The sequence below is a fragment of the Nipponia nippon genome, unplaced genomic scaffold, assembly GCF_047370975.1.
Source record: "Nipponia nippon isolate SJK-2023a ecotype South Korea unplaced genomic scaffold, ASM4737097v1 scaffold_3, whole genome shotgun sequence".
NCBI lineage: Eukaryota > Metazoa > Chordata > Aves > Pelecaniformes > Threskiornithidae > Nipponia > Nipponia nippon.
The window spans coordinates 125,277,812-125,297,824 of NW_028262347.1; the positions used below are offsets into that span (position 1 = coordinate 125,277,812).

At 44.6% G+C, this 20,013-nt stretch overlaps 1 protein-coding gene across 6 annotated transcripts in view; it reads left to right on the plus strand.

Moving 5' to 3' along the window:
• Positions 1-20,013, plus strand: part of MGMT (O-6-methylguanine-DNA methyltransferase) — a 170,753-nt gene that overhangs the window by 121,490 nt on the left and 29,250 nt on the right. For 5 of the 6 annotated variants that reach the window (XR_015706491.1, XR_015706492.1, XM_087765740.1 and 2 more), the window contains exon 4: positions 13,589-13,749. Coding sequence is in view for 4 of the 6 variants with exons in the window: in XM_087765740.1 (XP_087621866.1) it covers positions 13,589-13,749 (161 nt within the window). In the remaining 2 variants the exon portion in view is untranslated. The remainder of the gene's footprint in view (positions 1-13,588; positions 13,750-20,013) is intronic. The other variant, XM_087765741.1, reaches the window with a different exon arrangement.

Sequence of the window (20,013 nt, forward strand, 5' to 3'; positions counted from 1 at the left end):
CTGAGGTGATCCATGAAGGGGAGAGAGAGTTTAAATTACAGTTCCTATATTCAGTCTTTAACAAGCTTCTTTTGAGGTAACAGTTTATAGACTCTTATTTCAGTTAATTATAACAGCAGTTTTTTGAAACAGTAATTTTATTGGTTTTATTGATGTGCCCTACTGTTTTTCCAATCCTGTGATTGGGTTCTGCTTGGTTACCTGGGAGAAGAAAAGCTTTCCTCCTCGATTCGGAAGATGCAGGGAGCATCTGCGGCAGAGGCGGCCGGCGAGCGGCCGGGGAGGTACTCCCGGCCAGGGGGACGGCGGTCCCGGGAAGCCCCGTACGGCTCCCGAAGGCACCTGCTGCCTTCATAGAATCATAGAATCGTCAAGGTTGGAAAAGACCCTTAAGATCATCAAGTCCAACCTTTAACTTATCACTGCTAAGTCCATCTATACCATGTCTTCAAGCACCATATCTATCCGTTCTTTACCTCCAGGGATGGAGACTCAACCACCTCCCTGGGCAGCCTGTGCCAATGCTTGACCACCCTCTCGGTGAAGAAATTTTTCCTACTGTCTAACCTAAACCTCCCCTGGCGCAGCTTGAGGCCGTTTCGTCTCATTCTATCACTCGTTACTAGGGAGAAGAGACCGACCCCACCTCGCTACAGCCTCCTTTCAGGTAGTTGTAGAGAGCAATAAGGTCTTCCCCTCAGCCTCCTCTTCTCCAGGCTAAACAACCCCAGCTTCCCCAGCCGCTCCTCATAAGACTTGTGCTCCAGACCCTTCACCAGCTTCGTTGCCCTGCTCTGGCCACGCTCCAGCACCTCGATGTCCTTCTTGTAGTGAGGGGCCCAAAACTGAACACAGTACTCGAGGTGTGGCCTCAACAGTGCCGAGTACAGGGGCACCATCACCTCCCTGGTCCTGCTGGCTACACTATTCTTGATACAGGCCAGGATGCCGTTGGCCCTCTTGGCCACCTGGGCACACTGGTGGCTCATGTTCAGGCGGCTGTCAACCAACACCCCCAGGTCCTTTTCCGCCAGACAGCTCTCCAGCCACGCCTCCCCCAGCCTGTAGCTTTGCGAGGGCTTCCCATGGTGTGCCTGTGGGGCCACCTCGGGGACTCTACTGAGACGCCTCGTGTCTCTCCTCTGCCTGTGCGCACGTGCGAAAGTGCCCGTCCTGTGCGTACAATGGGGTGCAATTCCACAAAACCTCTGAAGAGGTGATCCACGGCACTGTAGTGTGTTGCAAACCGTAAACAAGGAGTGCTGACAAATGTTGCTTAAAATGAACAAAAATAGAATCATCATATCATAGAACGCTTTGGGATGGAAGGGACCTTTAAAGGCCATCCAGTCCAACCCCCTGCCATGGACGGCAACATCTTCAACCAGATCAGGTTGCTCAGAGCCCCGTCCAACCTGGCCTTGAATGTTTCCAAGGATGGGGCATCTCCCACCTCTCTGGGCAACCCCTTCCAGCGTTTCACCACCCTCCTTTTTGCCTTGGGTTGTAGGGTTGTATGTCTGGATTTGAGGCCTAATTGGTAAGAAGTAAAGCCAATTCTTCATTGGGAAATGCCATTTTAGGAAAGATCCTGCCAATGCATGTGGGAGACAATCTCAAAGCCTTGTAGAAAAGCTTTGGGGAGAGAGAGAGAGTATATTTATTAACTCTGCTGTTTTAATTGGCATGTATTAGCAGTGTTTTCTGAGCGTCCTGTTCTCAGCCTATGTTGACATGAAGCTTTGGATGATGAATGCCTGCTAGGAACTCAGATCTTGACAAGTTTCATGATGGTTTCATCTGATGCCAGTGTTTCTGTGGTTTCTGAGCGTTCATACCTGGTTTAAAAAAAACAAATGAATACCATTTCTTTGCACTGATGTTAGAAGCTTCCCAGTAACATGGGGAGGGTCAGACTGGCCTCAGGGGCTCTGTCTGGTGCCTTTCCTGCCATCCTTCTCCATACAGCTGCTTTGGTGCATCAGAAGGGCCTCATTCATGTCATGAAAGTATTTTCATAATTCTTTCAAGCAGCAGATGGGCAGTGCATCTCTGGTTGTGGCATGAGCGTGCACGTCAGGTCATACGCCGATCTCTGCCCACGCATCCCCGTGTCCGATGGGAGATCCTGCGTGTCAGGCATCAGATGAGCCTACGGTTGGTCCTAACAGGAGATGCTCAGAGGGCAGAGACTGTATTACAGCCCGTCTGGGAAGTTGGTTTGAAAAATATCCTGATGAGTTGAATTCTGAAGAGGTTCCTGATTTATCTGTATCTTAATTCATTTTAATAGGCTGGAGTATCTGCAGGTGCTGTTGATTATAATTCTTGGTGCTCACTTTCATCTGGAATTCATGCACTAACGCACGTCAAGGTGGACATCCAAAGTCAGAGCCCAGTTCCAATAATTCAGCCTTAAGTTTTTGTCCTTCAGTTTCCCCATGCACCAGTGGAGATCAGAGACCCGGGTCTTGCAGTATAAGGGTTGTAATGTGTATTTTAACTGCCTTAGGTTTTGGGGTTTTTTTTTAAATCCATGCATAATTGGGATTATATCTATCTTAGATATGTAGAAAAAATGTAAATTTTACTTCAGATACCATTTAGCAACTGGGTTAATACTATGAGGCAAGCTTCTGAATAGAGGTGGTGGGGTTTGTGTACGAGGTGATGCTACGTGGCAGTTGCACAGAGCTGGGAAATAGTGGGGAGAGCTGTGGTGAACACCCTAAAACAGGGGAGCTAAGTGGAGAAGCGAAGGGAATCTGGTGTGCGGTTTAAGGGTCCCCTGCAGCCAGCCCTAACACAGTTAATTGCCTGTGATAAAACCGACCTCGAAAGTCTGATGGGAGAATTCTTTTATATAAGAAAAAATGTTTTGTAACAATTTCTTGTAAGTGCTAAAATTAACTGACTTTCTTTTAACCTAATTATAGATAGAACTGATGATATCACGTACGCTTAATGTTGCCTAACATCTTGGGTGAGAGTGTGCTGCTGCTTGTAACTTGGCTGCATTTTTGCTTTGAAGCATTTCATGTGAAGCATCTGCTTAATTGTTGCTGGTTGAGAGTCTTTGGGCGTGTGCTTGATTTTCCCCACTCTCGATCTAGAACAGGGTGGTCCTTTCCAATGAGAAGATACACAGAAATTGGTTTTTTTCTTTTTTAGACAAATCTTCCAGTCATTCTGCTGCCAAACCCACTGATTTGAAACAGAAATATTTATGAATATTCTGATACTAGGAATATTTTTGTTCTCCAAATACGGCCCAGCTGTAGGCCTTTGGAAAGTTTCATTCATAGAGGAGGAATGGGTCTCTCTGGGGAGGGAGGTCTCTGGGCTGTTCCTGGGGCTGAGCACAGACGATACAACCTCACGGTGCTGGTGAGCACCAGAACTAACTGTAGTTTTCTTGACCTGCCTGAATGACTTCTGCTAGCACAAACGAGGTACAAACGTGCAGGATGAAATCTGGAGAGAACAAGAACTAGTCTGGAAAATACGTGGTTGGGAGGCGCGAAGAAAGCAGTACTTCAACTGGCGACCAGCACAGAGGTGGACCATGAAACCCACTGCAGAGCAGTAAGCTCAGACAACGAGTAGTACCGAGATGGTCCAAACAAGGTGAGTTAAGGAGGATGAGCAGGAGGATGGGTGGTGGCCAGGGTAGAAAAAGGGCAGAACATTGAAACTGGGCAATGTAAGGAGAGGGAAGAAGGTTGGCATGGAGTGGGACAACCAAGCAGGACTTGGGGCATTGGGACGCAGAGCAGAAGATTGAGGTGGATGAAGAGCCATCACTTCTTAGCGGTTGTCCTTGCACCTTACCGTTGTTTTAACAGAGATCTTTGTCCGTAATGAGATACACATCTCTGAAAACACAATAAATATGTTCAGGAAAAACAAGCCAAGACCACACACGCATAGCATTGTTTTCCTGGAACGTGTTTCTTGTGTTCCTAGGAAAATCCGCCGCTCGCTGATTGCTGTGCTTCCTCCGTGGTCTCACGGTACCGTATCCCAGGGCAAGATCTTGTTTGAAATCTGTGTCTCTCTATATAGGATTCCAATCAAAACTTTAATGGTACAGGGCAGTGAGTAGCATTTAATGACCTTCAGTGCTATCACTTGAGTCTTTTGGGCATTGACATTGATTTTCCTTATCTTGGCATGTGAAGACAGGAGTCTCACTCCCTTCTTTAAAGTGTTTGCTGGTATGCACTAGTGCACAGAAGAAGCAGGCAGCGGCTTTGCAGGCATCGTGGCTGGCAGCAGCGGTGGGCTGCGTGTACTGCTCTCTTGGGCAACCTCGGTTCGGTACCGGAATTTAATGTCATTAATTGCAAGAGCCGGGAAAAAGACTAGGCCATTTGCATACCTGTGTATTTTACTCAATAGGTGCATCTATTTATTTGGAATTTGTATTTGATACCCCAATTTTTGTGCAGATACTTCTTTTTCAGGGTGAAAGAGAGGCACCGTTTTAATGCAGAATTTCTGACCCGTCAGATCCATAAGAATTTATATCCTCAATAACAGATAAAAGCAGAATGGAGGAAATACTGCAAAGGTTGTATGACAAGGAGTAAGTCTTACTCGATTCTGAGTTCTTGTACTCTTCTATAAATGCATCGATTTCTTCTTAAAAGGAACTGCGGTGGGGTCGTTCAACACGAATTGGGGTGTTATTGCTGCTTATTGCAGCTCTCGTCATTTTTTTTTTAATCTCTTACTACTATCCTACAGACACTTCATTTATAAGAAGCTAAATTAAACTATGTAAGGATGTGCTTCTCCATGAATTTTAAACCTAAAATGCTGCTTTGTTCATTGAGTCAGTTGTGGGGAAAAAACGCAACACAGGCATACGGCTATTTGAACTCTTTATTTGCCACATTTACAATATTAATAACACTGTTTCTAGAAGTTGTCACATCAAGTAAAAGATCTTCATTCCAGACTGTCTTTTGGGGCCAAATTGAGACTGGATGCATGCATTTAATAAATTGTAGTCTCAAGTAGTCATTTTTGTAAATAATTAGCTTCGGTGAAAGAATAAGTTAGCATATTGTATGCATCTAATGTTGCAAATGTACATACAGCAAACTTTCCTATTAATCAACAGTCAAGCACTGTAAGTTGGGTCTCATACATAATGAATTGTTCTTAAACCTCATGGGTTTCATTGATAGAAAAATAAGAGAAAACACAAGTGTAGTAAGCTTTTGAATAAAATTTAACGAGATTGCTCTGCATCCTGTAATCGTTTTGGAATCATTAGAGACCAGATAATTCATCTGCAGTTTTGGGGTGGCTTTAGCCTTCATCTATCAAAGAAAGACTATTTAAATGACATTTAGGTGTTGATAAAATACATTTTTGTTTAATTTCACAATGAAGGCTTCAGTAAAAATGTCAGCTAACTCTACATTTATTATGTAAAGAATAATGCTGCATGACTGAGTCTCATTTTAATGTTAATTTTTGTGTTCTAATCATTACTGATTCTTCCATTTGAAAACTAACACGCCAGCTATTTCTCTAAGAAAAAAATGATTTGGTAAGACAGGCACAGGCAGGTATAGGTATAAGAAAGAGACAGTCAGCCTTTACTTTTCAGTGCAACTTTTTATACAGGCCTGACTTCTGTTGACTTCACATACACGAGCGTTGTGGGGAGAGTTGTCTTCAATCGCTTGCTGATAAAATAAGAAAATGCCATTTAAAAAAAAAAAAAAAAGACAGTCCATAACCTTTTAAATTATGTTTGCACCTCATACCTATTTCATGGCAAGAGTTACCATTCGGATGCTAGAGAATCAGCAGTGAGTTTTCCTGCAAATGTAAAAATTTACTCTGATTTAGGAGCCCTTCACAATTAACTATATTAATGACCCTAAGCCGTGGAGATGCTTGATCCACCTGGTGTGTCCCAGCTGACCAATGCCTAGGAAATAGTTTAATCACGGATGCTCACTGCTAGGAGACATCCCGAACCACGGGTAGCTTTGGTCGGTGCAGGAGCCTGTCCGGAGGCAATATCCCGAGTAGCCGGCACCGGGAGGAGGGGCGCGTGCTCAAGGGCTTGTCCGGTCCTTGGGCTGCAGCATGGCATCTCGTGGGGAAAATGACCCAAGGACCCTTTCTTCTCACTGGTCTCAATCGCATGGAGACTCTCTGCTCCTGTCTGATGCTCCGAGGACTGTTTTGTTCCTCAGGTGACTCAGAGGGATCATGGCTACATCCTAAAGTCTCCCCGAAGGTGATGAGAGAATTCTACTCCAATTGGGCAATATTCCCAAAAATGTTTTCCTCTCCACCCATAGGCAGATTCCTTCTGTAAGATTGTTTTCCATAAGTCTGATGTCAAAACCCCCCCTTTTTTTTTTTAATTTACTTTTCTTTTTTATCCCTGGCATGAGGGTAAAAAGCCATTGAGAAGTCCACCCACATTCCCCCTCTTGTTTGACGTTAAGTAGGTCTGCAGTCTCCAAGAGAGCCATGTCAGATTGCATCACGCGCTCCGGCCGCCGAGCAGGGCTGCCGGGTCATGTCAGAGCCCATTCGTTATAGTTGAAGCCTGCTGCAGCAACGGGCCTCTGGTCTTTCTCCCTTAACAAGAGGATTAGCATGACAGCCACATGGAGCTCTTTACAGACAGTCACCAAACACTTGCTTAGGTTGGGCTTCAATTACCCGTCGGGACGGCCGCCAAGTTTGGGTCTCCCTGACGTGGCGCAACCTTGGGTCCAAGAGTCCCGGTCCCTCTGATGGGCTCCCTGTTTTGGGAAGGTTTCTATAATCTCCCCCTGCCACCCCCCCACACCTTTTTTTTTTTGTTTTGTGTTGTTTTAGGGGAATTTTGAGGGGGGAAAAAAGCACCTTTTAATACAAGATACTTGCAGAGTTTTTTTCTGCGCTGTTTCATTCTGTCCCCCTTTCCTCCATTAATGCATTCCTACAGAGCCTTTTACATCCTTACTGGACATAGGGTAATTTTGATAATTTTTGGACCTGTTTAAGGCACAGACTTGTAAGAAATTGAATGGCCAAAGAAGCAGCAAAATAGAGAGGAGAAAAAACATGGATGTGTCCCACTGACAGTAATTCTTCCTACTTAACCCAGCCTAGAGGTGCTCTTCAAACTGGAGACGCTGAGCATCGTGCTACCCTATAAATGTGCTTGCAGATTTCCAGGGACAAACTGAAATGTTTTCGATTAGAGGCTTAATTAAAATTTAGTGTCTGTGTCTGCCAGGTAGTTCTGTCTCTTTTTCCTGGTTGTAAATCGTGAAGCCGTAGGCACGGGGGAGCCTCCGGAGCAGCGCGGGGAAGTCGGGGCTCTCTTTCGGAGACGGGTCGTTGCCTTCTGCTCTTTCTTGCCTGCCCCCGTCTCTCTCCGTCACACCTTCTGCAGGCATTGGGTTTCCTGCTTGGTTTTCCTCCTCTGCACATTTCTTTCCTTGTCTGTCCATGTGAGACTCGATGAGATGGAATTTTGATGTTGATTTGGATGACGGCAGGCTAAGAAAAGGGTTTGGTGAGATTTTGTGCCATCTGCATCGTGAAGAATACAGCTGATGATTGCTTTTACAGCATTCTGGTTGTAACAGGATCCAAAAGCCTCTTGATTAGGACCAATTTATTTATATTTTAATATACAATCGGTTGTTAATGAACAAAAGTGCTTATGGTTTTTGTTCAGAGAACACAGTAGAAAAAATTACGGATGCTCTTAAAAAACATAGAATGGCATGTGGTTGAGTGTCCAAATCTATTTATTTTCTACATACCTGAAGATAATAGGATATTGCAAACCCAGTGATCTTCAGTGCCATGTGTACCATGGTGTCAACACACAACCCAGCTGGTAACAGCCTGGCGAAGACCCTGATTTCCATGAGAAGAGATTGGGAAGTTGTTTGTAAAAACATACATCCCGTATCTTCTTTTTCTATTTTTTTTTTCTTTTAGGTCTTTATGCCTGCTGTTATCTGAGTAGAACTTTTGTAGTTATTATAGTAATGTAATAATGAATTATCTGAATCTCCCCATCTATACCAGCAGCCCTTAGCTGACTGCAGTCTAGGAGGAGTTGCCTTTTTTTTTGTGCTAGATGGGGAGCTGCTTTGTTTTGTATCTTAAAGAAGCTGAAATAAAAGGGACTCTTCATTAGCTCAGCATCTGTAGCAGTCTGTAAACCTCTTAGGCAAACCACCAGAGGGGGAGGTGGTTATCCGGGGGTAAAACATTCAGGGGTGTGCGGCTACGGACAGTGGAAGCAAGCATTGGATGTAATGTTCAACCGATCATTTATATTTACTATATACAAATATTTTATAAATATACAAATAAATATTTATATATGTTGTGGGAGCCGATACCGCATTCTCATAATATTTATGCTAAGGAAGCTGCCAGCTCTTAGCTTTACCCTTAAGAAGTTGCCAGCAGAGCTGTTGTGATATATTCTCTTCATTTTAAATCTACACAACTCAAGGTCCATCTTGTAGTGTTTCCATTAAGGTTTATTAAGGACTGACTGAGGCAAAAAAGTAGCTCAGAAATAAAATAAATAATTAAAATCATACCAGTTTAGAACATGGCTACCTACTGAGGCTTCTCGCAGCATTTCTCTGGTTTTCATAATGGTTGAGCCATTTAGGATGATACTGCAGCCAATCTGCTGCTTACATGTTTATTTTGGAAGCACGTTAGAAACTTCTAGTTCTTGGCAAGTGGTTTGGAAGGAGCCTGTTAAACCGAAACAGGTGGTGTTTCTGCTTTTCTCCCCCTCTGCTAAAACCATTTTTTCCTTCATTTCATCCCGTGCAAACATAAGAAGTCACAGCAGAGACACAGCTGGGATGGAGCCTCAGAAGACACCTCTCAGCTGCGTGGAAGCAAGGGCCCAGTGGCTTCCTTAGTTTGTTCAGTCTTAAAAAAGAGCTGTAATGGAAATACATCTGTAGGATTGCAGTTAAGAACGGTATGGCTTAGCTGTCGCCTGTGTAAGCTGGGGCAGTAGGTCTGCACCTGGGCTGTGGTGGGTTCCCGTGCTGGGACTGACCTTCCGTCTCTCTTGGACTTCGCCGCCAAGAGCTGAATGCACAGGCTGGAGATCTGAAGCAGCAGCAGGCGTTCCCTGGCCTGAAAAAAGGCTCCTTTTGAGAGACATCCAACTTAAAAAAAAAAAAAAGATATATATTTTTAGATGTCTGCTTTTTATAGCTTAAAACAAGCATGTTTTTCTTCTGTTTGAGGAGTATGTAGGTTTAATTAAGCATCACATTGTAAATCCATGTAGGTGAGTCAGTCACTTGCAGCTGAATGTCCATTTAACATCGCCACAAAGTTCAGACAGACATCTAACTTACTGCACGCATGCTAAAGGCTGGCACACGAATGCAAACAAAAAAGCCTCAGTTAAAAAAAAAAAATCAACCTAAAAACCCTACAGTGATGATTACTTGTTGACCAGGTGAAAATACAAAAACCTCCACTTTGAATTTTTTGAGATGCCAGGCAGCACCCAACACAATTCATTGATGAAAACAAGTGCAATGACAGTCTCCGATAAAAGTGTAAGTGATTTGAATAAGACTACTGCAGTTTAAATAAATATTTCTCGTTATTCTAGTCACATTGCAGAAAAAAGGTATTGGTACTTTTTAAGGAAAGATAATTAAATTCTCCAGGGCAAAAGTTAAGCAGTTGGATTCCTTACACCTTCTGTTTAGTTTCTTGCATTTTTAGATGAACGTGCTTATTTTGTTCTCCTGTATAAAAGTAAAAATTGCATCTTGTTGAATCACAGGTTTAAGACATAAGCTTTCCCTAGGTAAAGCACCAATGGCACTTGGCCATCACCTTGTGTGCTGCTGGCTCTGCACCGCCGGTGGCTCGACAGCCTGGAGCAAGTCCCTTCCTCTGGAGATCACCAAGGGCAGGACATTAAAAAAAGAGGGTCCCATTTTTCTCGTTCATTGCTAAAGATTAGGCACAAGGAGTTAATATGACTCTTAGATGGATATTTCTCTCTGATGGTATATAACTGACTTTTTTCCTGTCAAAGATCAATACATGGAGCAGGGTGTTCAGAAACCTTCCAAGAAGCCTAACATGGAGCAGAGGACTTTCACACGAGGGGGAAGGTTCCCGTGATGTAACTCAGCTGCTCTCCTTTTCTGCTCATGAATGTTTTGAGGATACTTTTGCCTTGCTTTCTGAAATGTACGTATGGTTTAGTTGGACCAAAGCGTGGCTTTGAAGCCTGAGAAAATCCTTTAAAAGGCAGCTGGTGCTTTAAGTTGAATTTTTAATGCTGAGGTAGTGTGTAGGAGGGGTGCTGCTATGCAACTTTGGAAAGAGAAAGGGGAGGAGGGAAGAGAGGGGAGGAGGGCCAGCAGAAGACACCCATGCATAAGTTATGTTCGTTCTTTTTCTTTATTAATGCTGTCAAATTCCCGGGAATAGTTGTTAGCATTTCTAGCCAAGCACAATTAATATGAAGATTTTTTTTTTAACTTTCTGCCAATTTGAAGCTCTCAGCATATATGTTGGCAAATCGACTTTGTATCCTGTGGGAAAAGAAGTCAATGCGTTCTTAGAAAGCAAGGCATTTTCGTCTTGCAAAGCTTTTGCTTTCTTGACCGAGGTGGCCACGGAGGTGGCACGCCTTGTGAAAGCGTTTGGTGTTGAAGCGGCGGGAGAATGGTCTCACCAAAACCATCTAGAGACAGCAGTGACAAGGCACTGCTCTTAAAAGCCATAATTAAAAAAAATTAAAACCTAAGACTTATATCCAAACAGTCCTGCCAGGGAAGACCTGGTGTAAGGGAGGAATGTGTATGTGATGGCAGGGGGAACGTATCCGTGCATTGGGATGGCTACTAAGCCTTGCTACGGTATGCAGCAGGTTTCTGCAGCCCTCCCAGCTACCCAGATAGGCAAAGCAGCTGCTGTAATTCGTGTCTTCTTGAAGAGGCTGATGGACCTTTACTTGCTCCTTACCTTAAATACGGAGCTCGTGGCCTGACGGTTCCCTTGAGGCTGCGGGCAAAGCCCTGAGCAGCCCATGCACCAGCCTCGGTAGTGCTGCACCTCGCCGATGCTGGCGCGCCGCTTCCCGCCCGGTCTGGGGGAGAACGGTGGTGGTCTGGGGCCTTTCTGGAGCCGGAGGGAATTGCGGTGCCTATCTGCCAGCGTCAGGCTGGGGCGGTCGGAGGCAGAGCCGGGAGCCCAGCGGCTGGGGGCTGCTGGCTTGCAGAGCAGCGAGGAGACAAAGTCTTTCGGTTTTATGATGATATTACATCCAAATCATTTCCAGACTCCCGAGAATGTGAAACAAGATGATGTGAAAAACATAAGGTTACTGTAGTTTTGAGTGCTTTCTATGCTCTTCTGGATAAATGGAGCAGAAAAGTCTACCAACTTCTCGAGATTTCAAAGGCGATATTATATTCTGTAGTTATTATATTGTTGTAGCTCTAACAATCCACAGTAAAACCGAGCCATATTCTGCTGAGTGCTGTACATGTGCAGAATAACGGATTATCCGTGGTGTCGAGAGCTTGGTTTGAGGTCCGTGGCATTAGATATTCGTGTAAAAAAGTTTATGCACAGGTTCTCATGCCTTTTTTAGCAAAGAGATTATTAAAAAGCAAAATAACATAAAGTAGATACCAGTCTTATGAAGCAAATCAATACTACTTCCCACACATGCACACAAAAAAGAAAAATCAAAAGCATTAATTTGGTAAATAAATGGAAAGAGAGAAATAAATTGCACTTAATTTCTAACAAAGTGGATCCAAAGCTGATTCTTCATTTTTGTTTTGCCTCTGCTCCAAGCCATCAACTCATATTCTTGTGCGACTGGAGTATCTTAATTGTCCGCCTCTGTGTCCCTCTTCTTCTCTGCCACGTTCTAATCAGTAATTATGTGGCCTTCAGTGGTTAACAATTAATCAGAAAATGAATTGGGGCTGGGGGAGATGGCAGGGCCGTTTGATCATGCACCAGGCGAGTGAGGGCTTCGCTTCTGAGAGCAACCCTGAGCCAGCTCCCGCTGCACATCGTTTATCTGTCCGGAGGCAGAGCCGGGCTGCTGCCTGCTTACACCGACGTCCCGTCACGTTCGGCTCCACGAGCTGGTGCGGGTCGGGCGTGCAAAGGCATTCGGTCTTTTTGCAAAGGTGCCTTGTGGCGAAAGCAGACCTGGTGTCTTTTAGGCCATTACGGGTACATCGCACGTTTCGTTTTCTTCAGCTTTCTGCCAGGAGGGCACTAACAAAACATTTTCACTCACTTGCAGCACACTCGAGCGTACTGGGGAGTTTGGGTTGGTTTGCTCTTTCCCCGTACCGGGGCGGCAGAATTGCTCTGGTTTTCTCTTTTTTCTGTTTTCTTAGGTTCTCGTGTAGTTTGGTATTTCTGCAATTCTCTCCCCTTTCTCCTGCTTTGTGACACATCCAGCCCCTCCCCAGAAGACGACGCTGTTGAGTTTTAGCAGCACGCTGGTGAGGAGCTCCTTGTTCTGGGGTCTGGCTGTATTTCCAGCTGGCGGGGGGGAAAGCTGCAGTAATCAGGAAACGGTAGGATGGCTCATCAGTGGTGGTTAAGATTCTGGATACGAGAAGACTGCTGGCAGGGCTTGCTGTTTTGGCAGTCACCCTTGATGTTGTCTCCTTATCGATCTTCCCATCATTTCTCTCGGGTGCATTGCTGATGGGCTCTGTTTGGTTAGCGGTGCCCTGAAACCGGTCTCTGCCATTTTGAGAGACACCCACCGCGATCTCGTAAAGCACCAGGAGAACACCAGCGCTGCTTTGCCTAACTGAAAGCGTCCGGGTTGGGAAACACGGCTGGCTGTTTGCAAATCCAGCGTTCGCATTTTCATTGCTCTCATACACACGTTGCTCTTCCAGAGGAGAAGAAGAAAAAAGTAGTAAGGGAAGAAGTCCGTTTTTGTTTGCAGGTGCTTTCTGTTTGCTTGCTTTGCTCTTCAGGATCCTGCGAGCACGAGCTGCCATTGAAAATCAAATGAATTCTCAATTGCTTCCTTCCAATTCAATAAGTGGAGGAAAGCAGAAACCTGCCACCGTCGCTGGAAGGAAACGGGGCAGAGGAAGGCGCGGGTTCGGCAGAAAGCTGTTTCTTTTCCTTCTTTCCCTGGGGAAGGTCCCCGGGGAGACAGGACTGCACCCCTGGGGGACGTGGAGGAGGAGCCTCACCTCCGTCCGCCCTGGAGGCGCAAGGATGCCGCGTCTACCACGGACTTGGGTGGCTTTCTTGCTTCCTGACGTTTCCCACTTATGCTCGGCATTTTCCTCTCACCAAGTTTTTATGAATTTTTTTACAGGTGTAAGCAACCTTGTGTCATCGTTGTATTTCTGGAGGTGACGAGGATGCATTTTTGTTATTGCTGTTATGAATCTTTTCACCTTTATCAGAGAAGAAAAAAGATGGAGTCTGACTCCAGACTGAATGCTTTTGAGATGATATATTTTTCTGCTAATGTAGGGAGTATGAATATTCATTTTGATAATTTTTATCATTATAATTTTACAATTCTCTCTCGCAGCAGGGCAGAGTCCTCGGCCACTTGCGAGGTGTGCGAAGGTGCGGAGGAGATGACGGAGCCGCTGAAGCAGTGCACGGCCTGGCTGCACGCCTACTTCTGCGAGCCAGCGAGGACGGCCAGCCTTCCCATACCGGCCTTCCACCACCCGCTGCTCCGGCGAGGTCTGTGCCGCGGTGCCGTGGGCGTCCGTCCCCTCCCTGCTCCCATCGGCCAGGGTGGTGCTGGCTCCCATCTCCCTAATTCTTGGTTAATGGCAATAGAAATGATGCGGTTCAGCTCCCGACAGTTGCTGCCTGAAGGGTTTGAGGATGAACACATCTGAAGGGCAGTGAGCTTTTCAGTGAGGTTGTTAGTCACTTAAACTAGCTTTTTGCCAGCAACAGGGGGGTTGAGGCTTAGACATGCCCATGTCAGTAGACATGGGCCATAGAAGCAGTCGGTGATAGGTTGCGTAAGGTAGCTATGTTTTTATTCCTCAAAATTGTTATAGATAATATTTTGATTTTCTTAAAGAAAGAACAAGTATTGTTACAAACTAGTTATGGTACTCGTGTGTTTAGATAAAAACAAGACCTGAGAAAAGTTTCTCCTTACCATTCTCCATTTACTGGCTGTGTTCCTGGAGACCTCATAGCAGCAGTCAGTCACTTGAAATGAAATAGATCTCATTATTTAAAAAAAAAAAACAAAACAACTCAGAAGTCTGCTTTTTCCAGACTTTTCTGGTCTGTCCATGAATGTCATCATTTCCCAGCGAATAAAATCGTCAGTTTAATAGATCTATTTTTTAACCGTATGATATTCCGTAATAATAGAGCACCAGAAAGGGGCTAGTATTTTCTACCTTACGCGAGGCAAGATAGCGCTGGTTTTTGTATAAACTCTAAAATAGATGTACTTCTTTTTTTTGTGGTTAAAAGGCGATAGACACCTTTTAAATATGGGTGCATGCGTTTTTATTTCAAGGCGTAGGGACTATGCGTCAGTACCTGTGTAAAACAACGGCCAGTTCTACCTGGGGAAAGGAAGGGCTGTTTTGGCAGGCACGCCTCTGCGAGAAGTATCTGCAAGAACTCAGCTGTCTCTACTGCTAATCACTGGTTTTATTCAAATTCCTCTAAACAGTGGGTTTCTTCTTGCTGATACACTTTCTCATTCTTAATTAGCTGATGGCAGCTGCAAGGAGAACACAGTCAAAATGCAGTTGTGCCGAGCCTTCTGCAGGTAACCGGGCTGTTGCTTTCAGAAGGTGGGAGTCCTTAAGTTGTGTGAGCTTCGCGCTGTGCCTTGTTTCCGTGATGCGCTTCTGTACTTCTTCAGCGACGTTATGAAAATTCCCAGTGCGACATCTTTCATAGTCAAATTACTGGGTGGGTGCTGAGTATTTTTTAAACTAAGTTGTGTATTGCACCGTCTCCCTCTAATTTTTATACAAACGTCATTTTGATCAACTGCGAAAAAATTTCATTTAGAAGCTTTAGTGAAACCATCCGATTAGCATGTGGGAGAATAAGCACTAATGACACGACGATGTCAAAATTGCCAAAATGCTCATGAAGTATGGTCTTCTAGGTGATTGAATTATCATTTGAGGACTCTTTTTTATTAACTGGGATGAAATTAAGACCTGCGTTTTAAAAACGTTAGGGTCGGTGTGAACGCGAATGGGCAAAGCTGGATGGGAAATAGTTACTGCTGTTGTTCCTTCCATCCTTGAATAACATCAGGGGAATTCTGCCTCCCAGATTATCCACCAGATTATAAAGCATTTAAAGTAATGCTTTTACTTTTATTAATTTTCCTAAATTGGCTACCGAATTCCTTTTAGCTTGGCTAGTGAAATTCTTTTGTCTAAGCGCTGCTGATGTTGTTTTAGCTGTTGTTTTGGGGTTTCACCCTGAGCGGTCTTGCCTTGGCTTACGGTCAGAGTTGGTGGGGGACTTTGGTCCTTCCCTCAGCAGCAGCCGTCCTGTGCAGGCAACGCTGGAAGAGACTGAAGATGATTTAAAAGAGGAAAAATAAGTATATTTGTTAATAGGAAGCTCCTTGAGGGAAAGCAGTCGTCACCCTCTAATTTTTTGGGGGAGGGGAAGGAAAGATCCAGCAGCGTCCAAGTGCAAAACCCAGCTGAGAGGTGCCTGCAGGGCTGGGACGGGCCGTGGCCGGTGGCTGTGAGCATCGCTTGCCAGCCCTCGCTGCAGCACCCGTGGCATTGTGAAGGATGCGGCTGGTGGTCCAGCTGGCCACGTGCTGGGCAGCAGTGGTCCTAACGGGGTTTGACCTTCTGTATCTCAGGTTTGGTGCTGGGAGGACCGGAGTGCGGTTTTCTCGTTACAACATGTGCAGGTCCAGGTTTTTTTAATTTAGTTCAGTTATTTGTTCTTGGACTGACAGCAGGTGTGCGTGTTTTATGGAGCCGCACGTACGTAATGGAAATGCTAACGAAGAATTAATTGGCACAAATCACAATGATGTGATAGCATTTCTATTCTTCTCTTACTTTCTCCTAGCAATACTTTCATAAAATAGAAAAGGTTAGTATTAGAATGAATGTGGAAATACATGTCAAAAATTTGAAGAAACTATTTTTAAAAGTTATTTAGTAGAAAGGTAAGGTAAAAACCGCATTATAATGGATTACATTCTACATTTCAATTTATCTGTAAGTCAGAAATGCAGTATGCTAAATTAGGAATTTGGTATTTATTTACTTTTTCACATTTACATTTGAAAGTGCCTGCTCATTTCTCCAGGCACTTAAAAATGCAGAATAAACATAAGTGAGAGCATGAGGATCCAAAGCTGGGAAGGCTTTTTCTCATCACACTGGTTTCCTTACATGTCTGTCCATCAGCAGCTCTTCCAAGGAATCGTCAAAACCTTTGGCTCTTCTTTTCCCCCCTTCCCTGTAAATATGACTGCTTAAAGTTCTTCGATATTAGGCAACAAGTTCCATCATCAAGCGCTTTTGCAGTAAGGACTGATTATTGGATATTTTCTTTTTTAATCAGTGCTTATAGCAAATTTTATTTTATTTTTTTCTGTGCTAGCATGACCTGAGGATAGGAAGCGTTTTGCTTCTGCCAAACCCATTAAAGAGGTTCCTTATTTAACAAAAACGTGTAAAGTGCTTTCGGGATGAAGCACTTCTCAATCCATGGTCAATTTTCTGCAGCTACTTTTGTGCCAACTATTAAGACACAGTTCCTCACCGACAGAGAAATAGTGACAAGCAACTTTTGAGATAACAAAAGCAGAGAGATCTGCAAATTCAGAAAGTAAAGGCTCGCTCTTGCGGGTTGCAGAAAGCCGTCTCTCCTTGGCGGCGGCAGCCGGCGCGGCGTTATCCCTGCGCCGGCGCGTTGGGGCTGGAGGTGACTGCGCGGCCTCCACCGCTGCGTGGACGGACGGAGCAGCGCAGTTGGCGACCGCCTGAAACACATGTAGCTCTTTGCTTTACTTTTCCGGGCTCTTAGGGAAGCAAGACACCAGTCCCCCTTCCAACACCGAGCACCTTCCAGCAACCCCTGCGCTGACGGTGGAAACATCATCATAACCGTTCCGTTATGCTATCCTCGTCTGGCTGCCAAGTGCGCACGCATTATCAAGGCAAAGGCAAGCTGAATTCTGGCATTTGCTGTTCCAGCAGCTCATCCTGTGTTTTAGAGTTTTCCAAAGTGCCTTTCATTTTCTAAGTTACTATTAAAAGGGGGAAAAGTATTTAAAAGCACTCTAAATACAGAATTAACCATTCCTCCCTATAACTCGTCGGTGGTAAAGTTTGAATTTGAAGCACTGATGCTGTAGCACAGCTTGAAGCTGACATGAGAAGCTTGAAGCTGCTTTCCCAGCACCTCCAGGGGTTGTCAGCTCACTGGCTGTCCAGTTTAGCCTATGCAGCCAGTTTTTTTTTTTAAATGTAATTGAAAAACTGGAATTTTCAACAATTTGTGTCATGGCTGGTGCTCAACGTGGAATTTCATTGAGCAAGGAAAAAGTTGTTTTTCTTCTCTGCAGCATGACTTCAAGGTGTTACACCTCAGAAAAATCACTGAACATTTATAATGAAAAGTGATTAATTGGTCTTAATGTATCATAGTCATTAGCCCCCTTTATATATGAAGAAGAAAAATTGACCCTGTTATTGTTTTGAAGCCTAGGCATGATTTGCTTGATTTGTGGGTCTGTGAAATGGAAAAGGCAATGTTAAATTGGCCAGCCATGAATTTCCTGACTTTTCTTTATTTGTGCTTTATAACGGTAGCGGTTGCGGTTGCAGAAAGCATGGCAGTGCTGGACGCTGCAGCGAGGAACGGTTGTGTGTTTGCAGACCAGATGGCTCATTAGAGCAACAAGGGCAGAGGAAATTGGAGACACACAAGAGTTTTCCTTTGCCCTGTGACGAGCAGCAGCCCTGGGGCTCTGCTCTTTGCGTGCCATGCCATGCCGTGCCGCCGTCCTCACCGGATGAAGTCCTTTAGCTTTGCAAAACCACGCTTTTATATTCTTGAGTCTGGAGTTCCTCAGTCGGGTCCCTGTACCGGAGGTGTAGACCTGAAGCAAAGCTGTGCCTTTCAGCTCAGCCCAGCTCGATCACCCTATTTCTTCAAATAGGCTGTGAATTAGCGCGTCAGCGCGAGGGAGGAGGGCTCTGCAGCTCTGCAAGTGGCGTTGGCGGCGGCGCCTTGCAAACCAAAGCTGTGCAAAAAGATGGAGGAGGAAAGAACAACCTGAGGATGGAGACCGAAGAGGTGAGCTCTGCAAGCCAGATTAGTAGCTGAAATTTCCCGTGCATTATGTATGTTACTCGTCCAAGAAGGGGTATTGATAAAACACCTCATACATAATGGGAGCAGAGAGTCTTCAAAGAAGCTGGTAATACCTCCATTCTCCCTTCAAGATGACTTCGCTCCGTACCCAGGCCTGTAATCAATAATTACCCTGTGATTTCCTGGGAGCCTTCTCCTTCAGAGGCTCGAACCAGAGCAGCGTAGGCTCGTGAGCCTGGCGTAGTCCCCGCCACAGGACGGCAACGCACACCGTCAAATACCGGTTGCGGGCTGAAGAAACTTCACTTTCTCATGTCGCCTCTGTGGGGTCGGGCTCGTCCTCGGCTCCCGTGCTGCACGCTCGCCCGTCCCTCTGGGTGGTGGTGGGTCTCTCCCTTCAGAAAGAACCCAGGGAGAAAATCCTCCTGTTAATTGCTACCCGATTGCTCTTTCACCTTCCTGCCAGTGGCACACAGCTCTTTGTTTTACTGGGTTTGCACATTCTAAACTATTTAAAAAAAAAAAAAAATCTGCAGCAAATTAAGACAGAAAAGTAGATTTTATGCATTCTGGCTGTAACTCAGCAAAGTCTTTTTTTTTTTCCTTTTTGTGGTTGGAATGCTCAAATCGCAAGTTTTCTGAAGATTGTGGGACTGTTAATTTACTTACTTCTAAGATGGCAAATTCAACATCCCGTGAATGCTTACGTTTAAAAGAAGTGTTTTTAATGGCTGTGCTGCTTACCCTAATTACAGTGTGCAGCGTATCCTAGATTTTTCTCGCATGCAATTTAGCCAAAGACTTTTTCAATATATAAAGATTATTTAAATAAGAAAAGCATTTACAGTATTAAGTTGAACACAGATCTATTTTCCCTTGCTTTAAATTACAGATTTAAAAAAAACCATAAAAATCTTTGTTGAGATACTGCCTAGTAAAGCTAGAAAGTTTGAAGCTTCAGGTGCCGGTTTATGGATAATAGGATAGCAACTCTGTACTCACGTTCAGTGGGAAAGAACTGGCTGGTAAAAATGTCATTCTTTTAAAACATAAGAATGAGTAAACCACTTTTCAGGAGCCGCAAAAGCAGAGGGGGAAGGTCTGAGGCTGAAAGTGGAGAAGGTGTGAAAAAACCTGATCGAAAGAGTCGGAGTAGCTGGAGGAGACTCGGGGATGTCAGATGTCCTGGTCGGTCCTGCGGTCACCGCGCGGCTTCGTTTTATATTATGAAAAAATACGCAACGTTATGTTTGGGTGATTTTGCAGCCTTGAGGAGAACAGGAGAAAGTGGGAGTTAAGGGTGAGAGGAGGTGAGAAGTGGAAAGGATGAATTTGACCTAAAAATTATTTCATTGAGCTGTAGGTAACTTAGGTCATTAGTAGGCAAAGTAACCATAAGCATTTTAACTACGTCTTAAATTTAAGAGTTTTCTGCTCAGTCCTAGAATGATGTTTGCCTGGTGTTAGCAAGGCAGTAAATGCTAAAGTGAATATAATCTTCACAATTTTACTATCTTTATTAACTTGTAATTCTTAAAGTGATGGCCTATGGATATGAGAGGCATATCTATGGAGACATATATGTCTGAGTCCTATGTAGTTTTAATTTTCTTCAGTCCAGTGTATGACTTGTAACTTTATTGGCCCTTTTAAAAT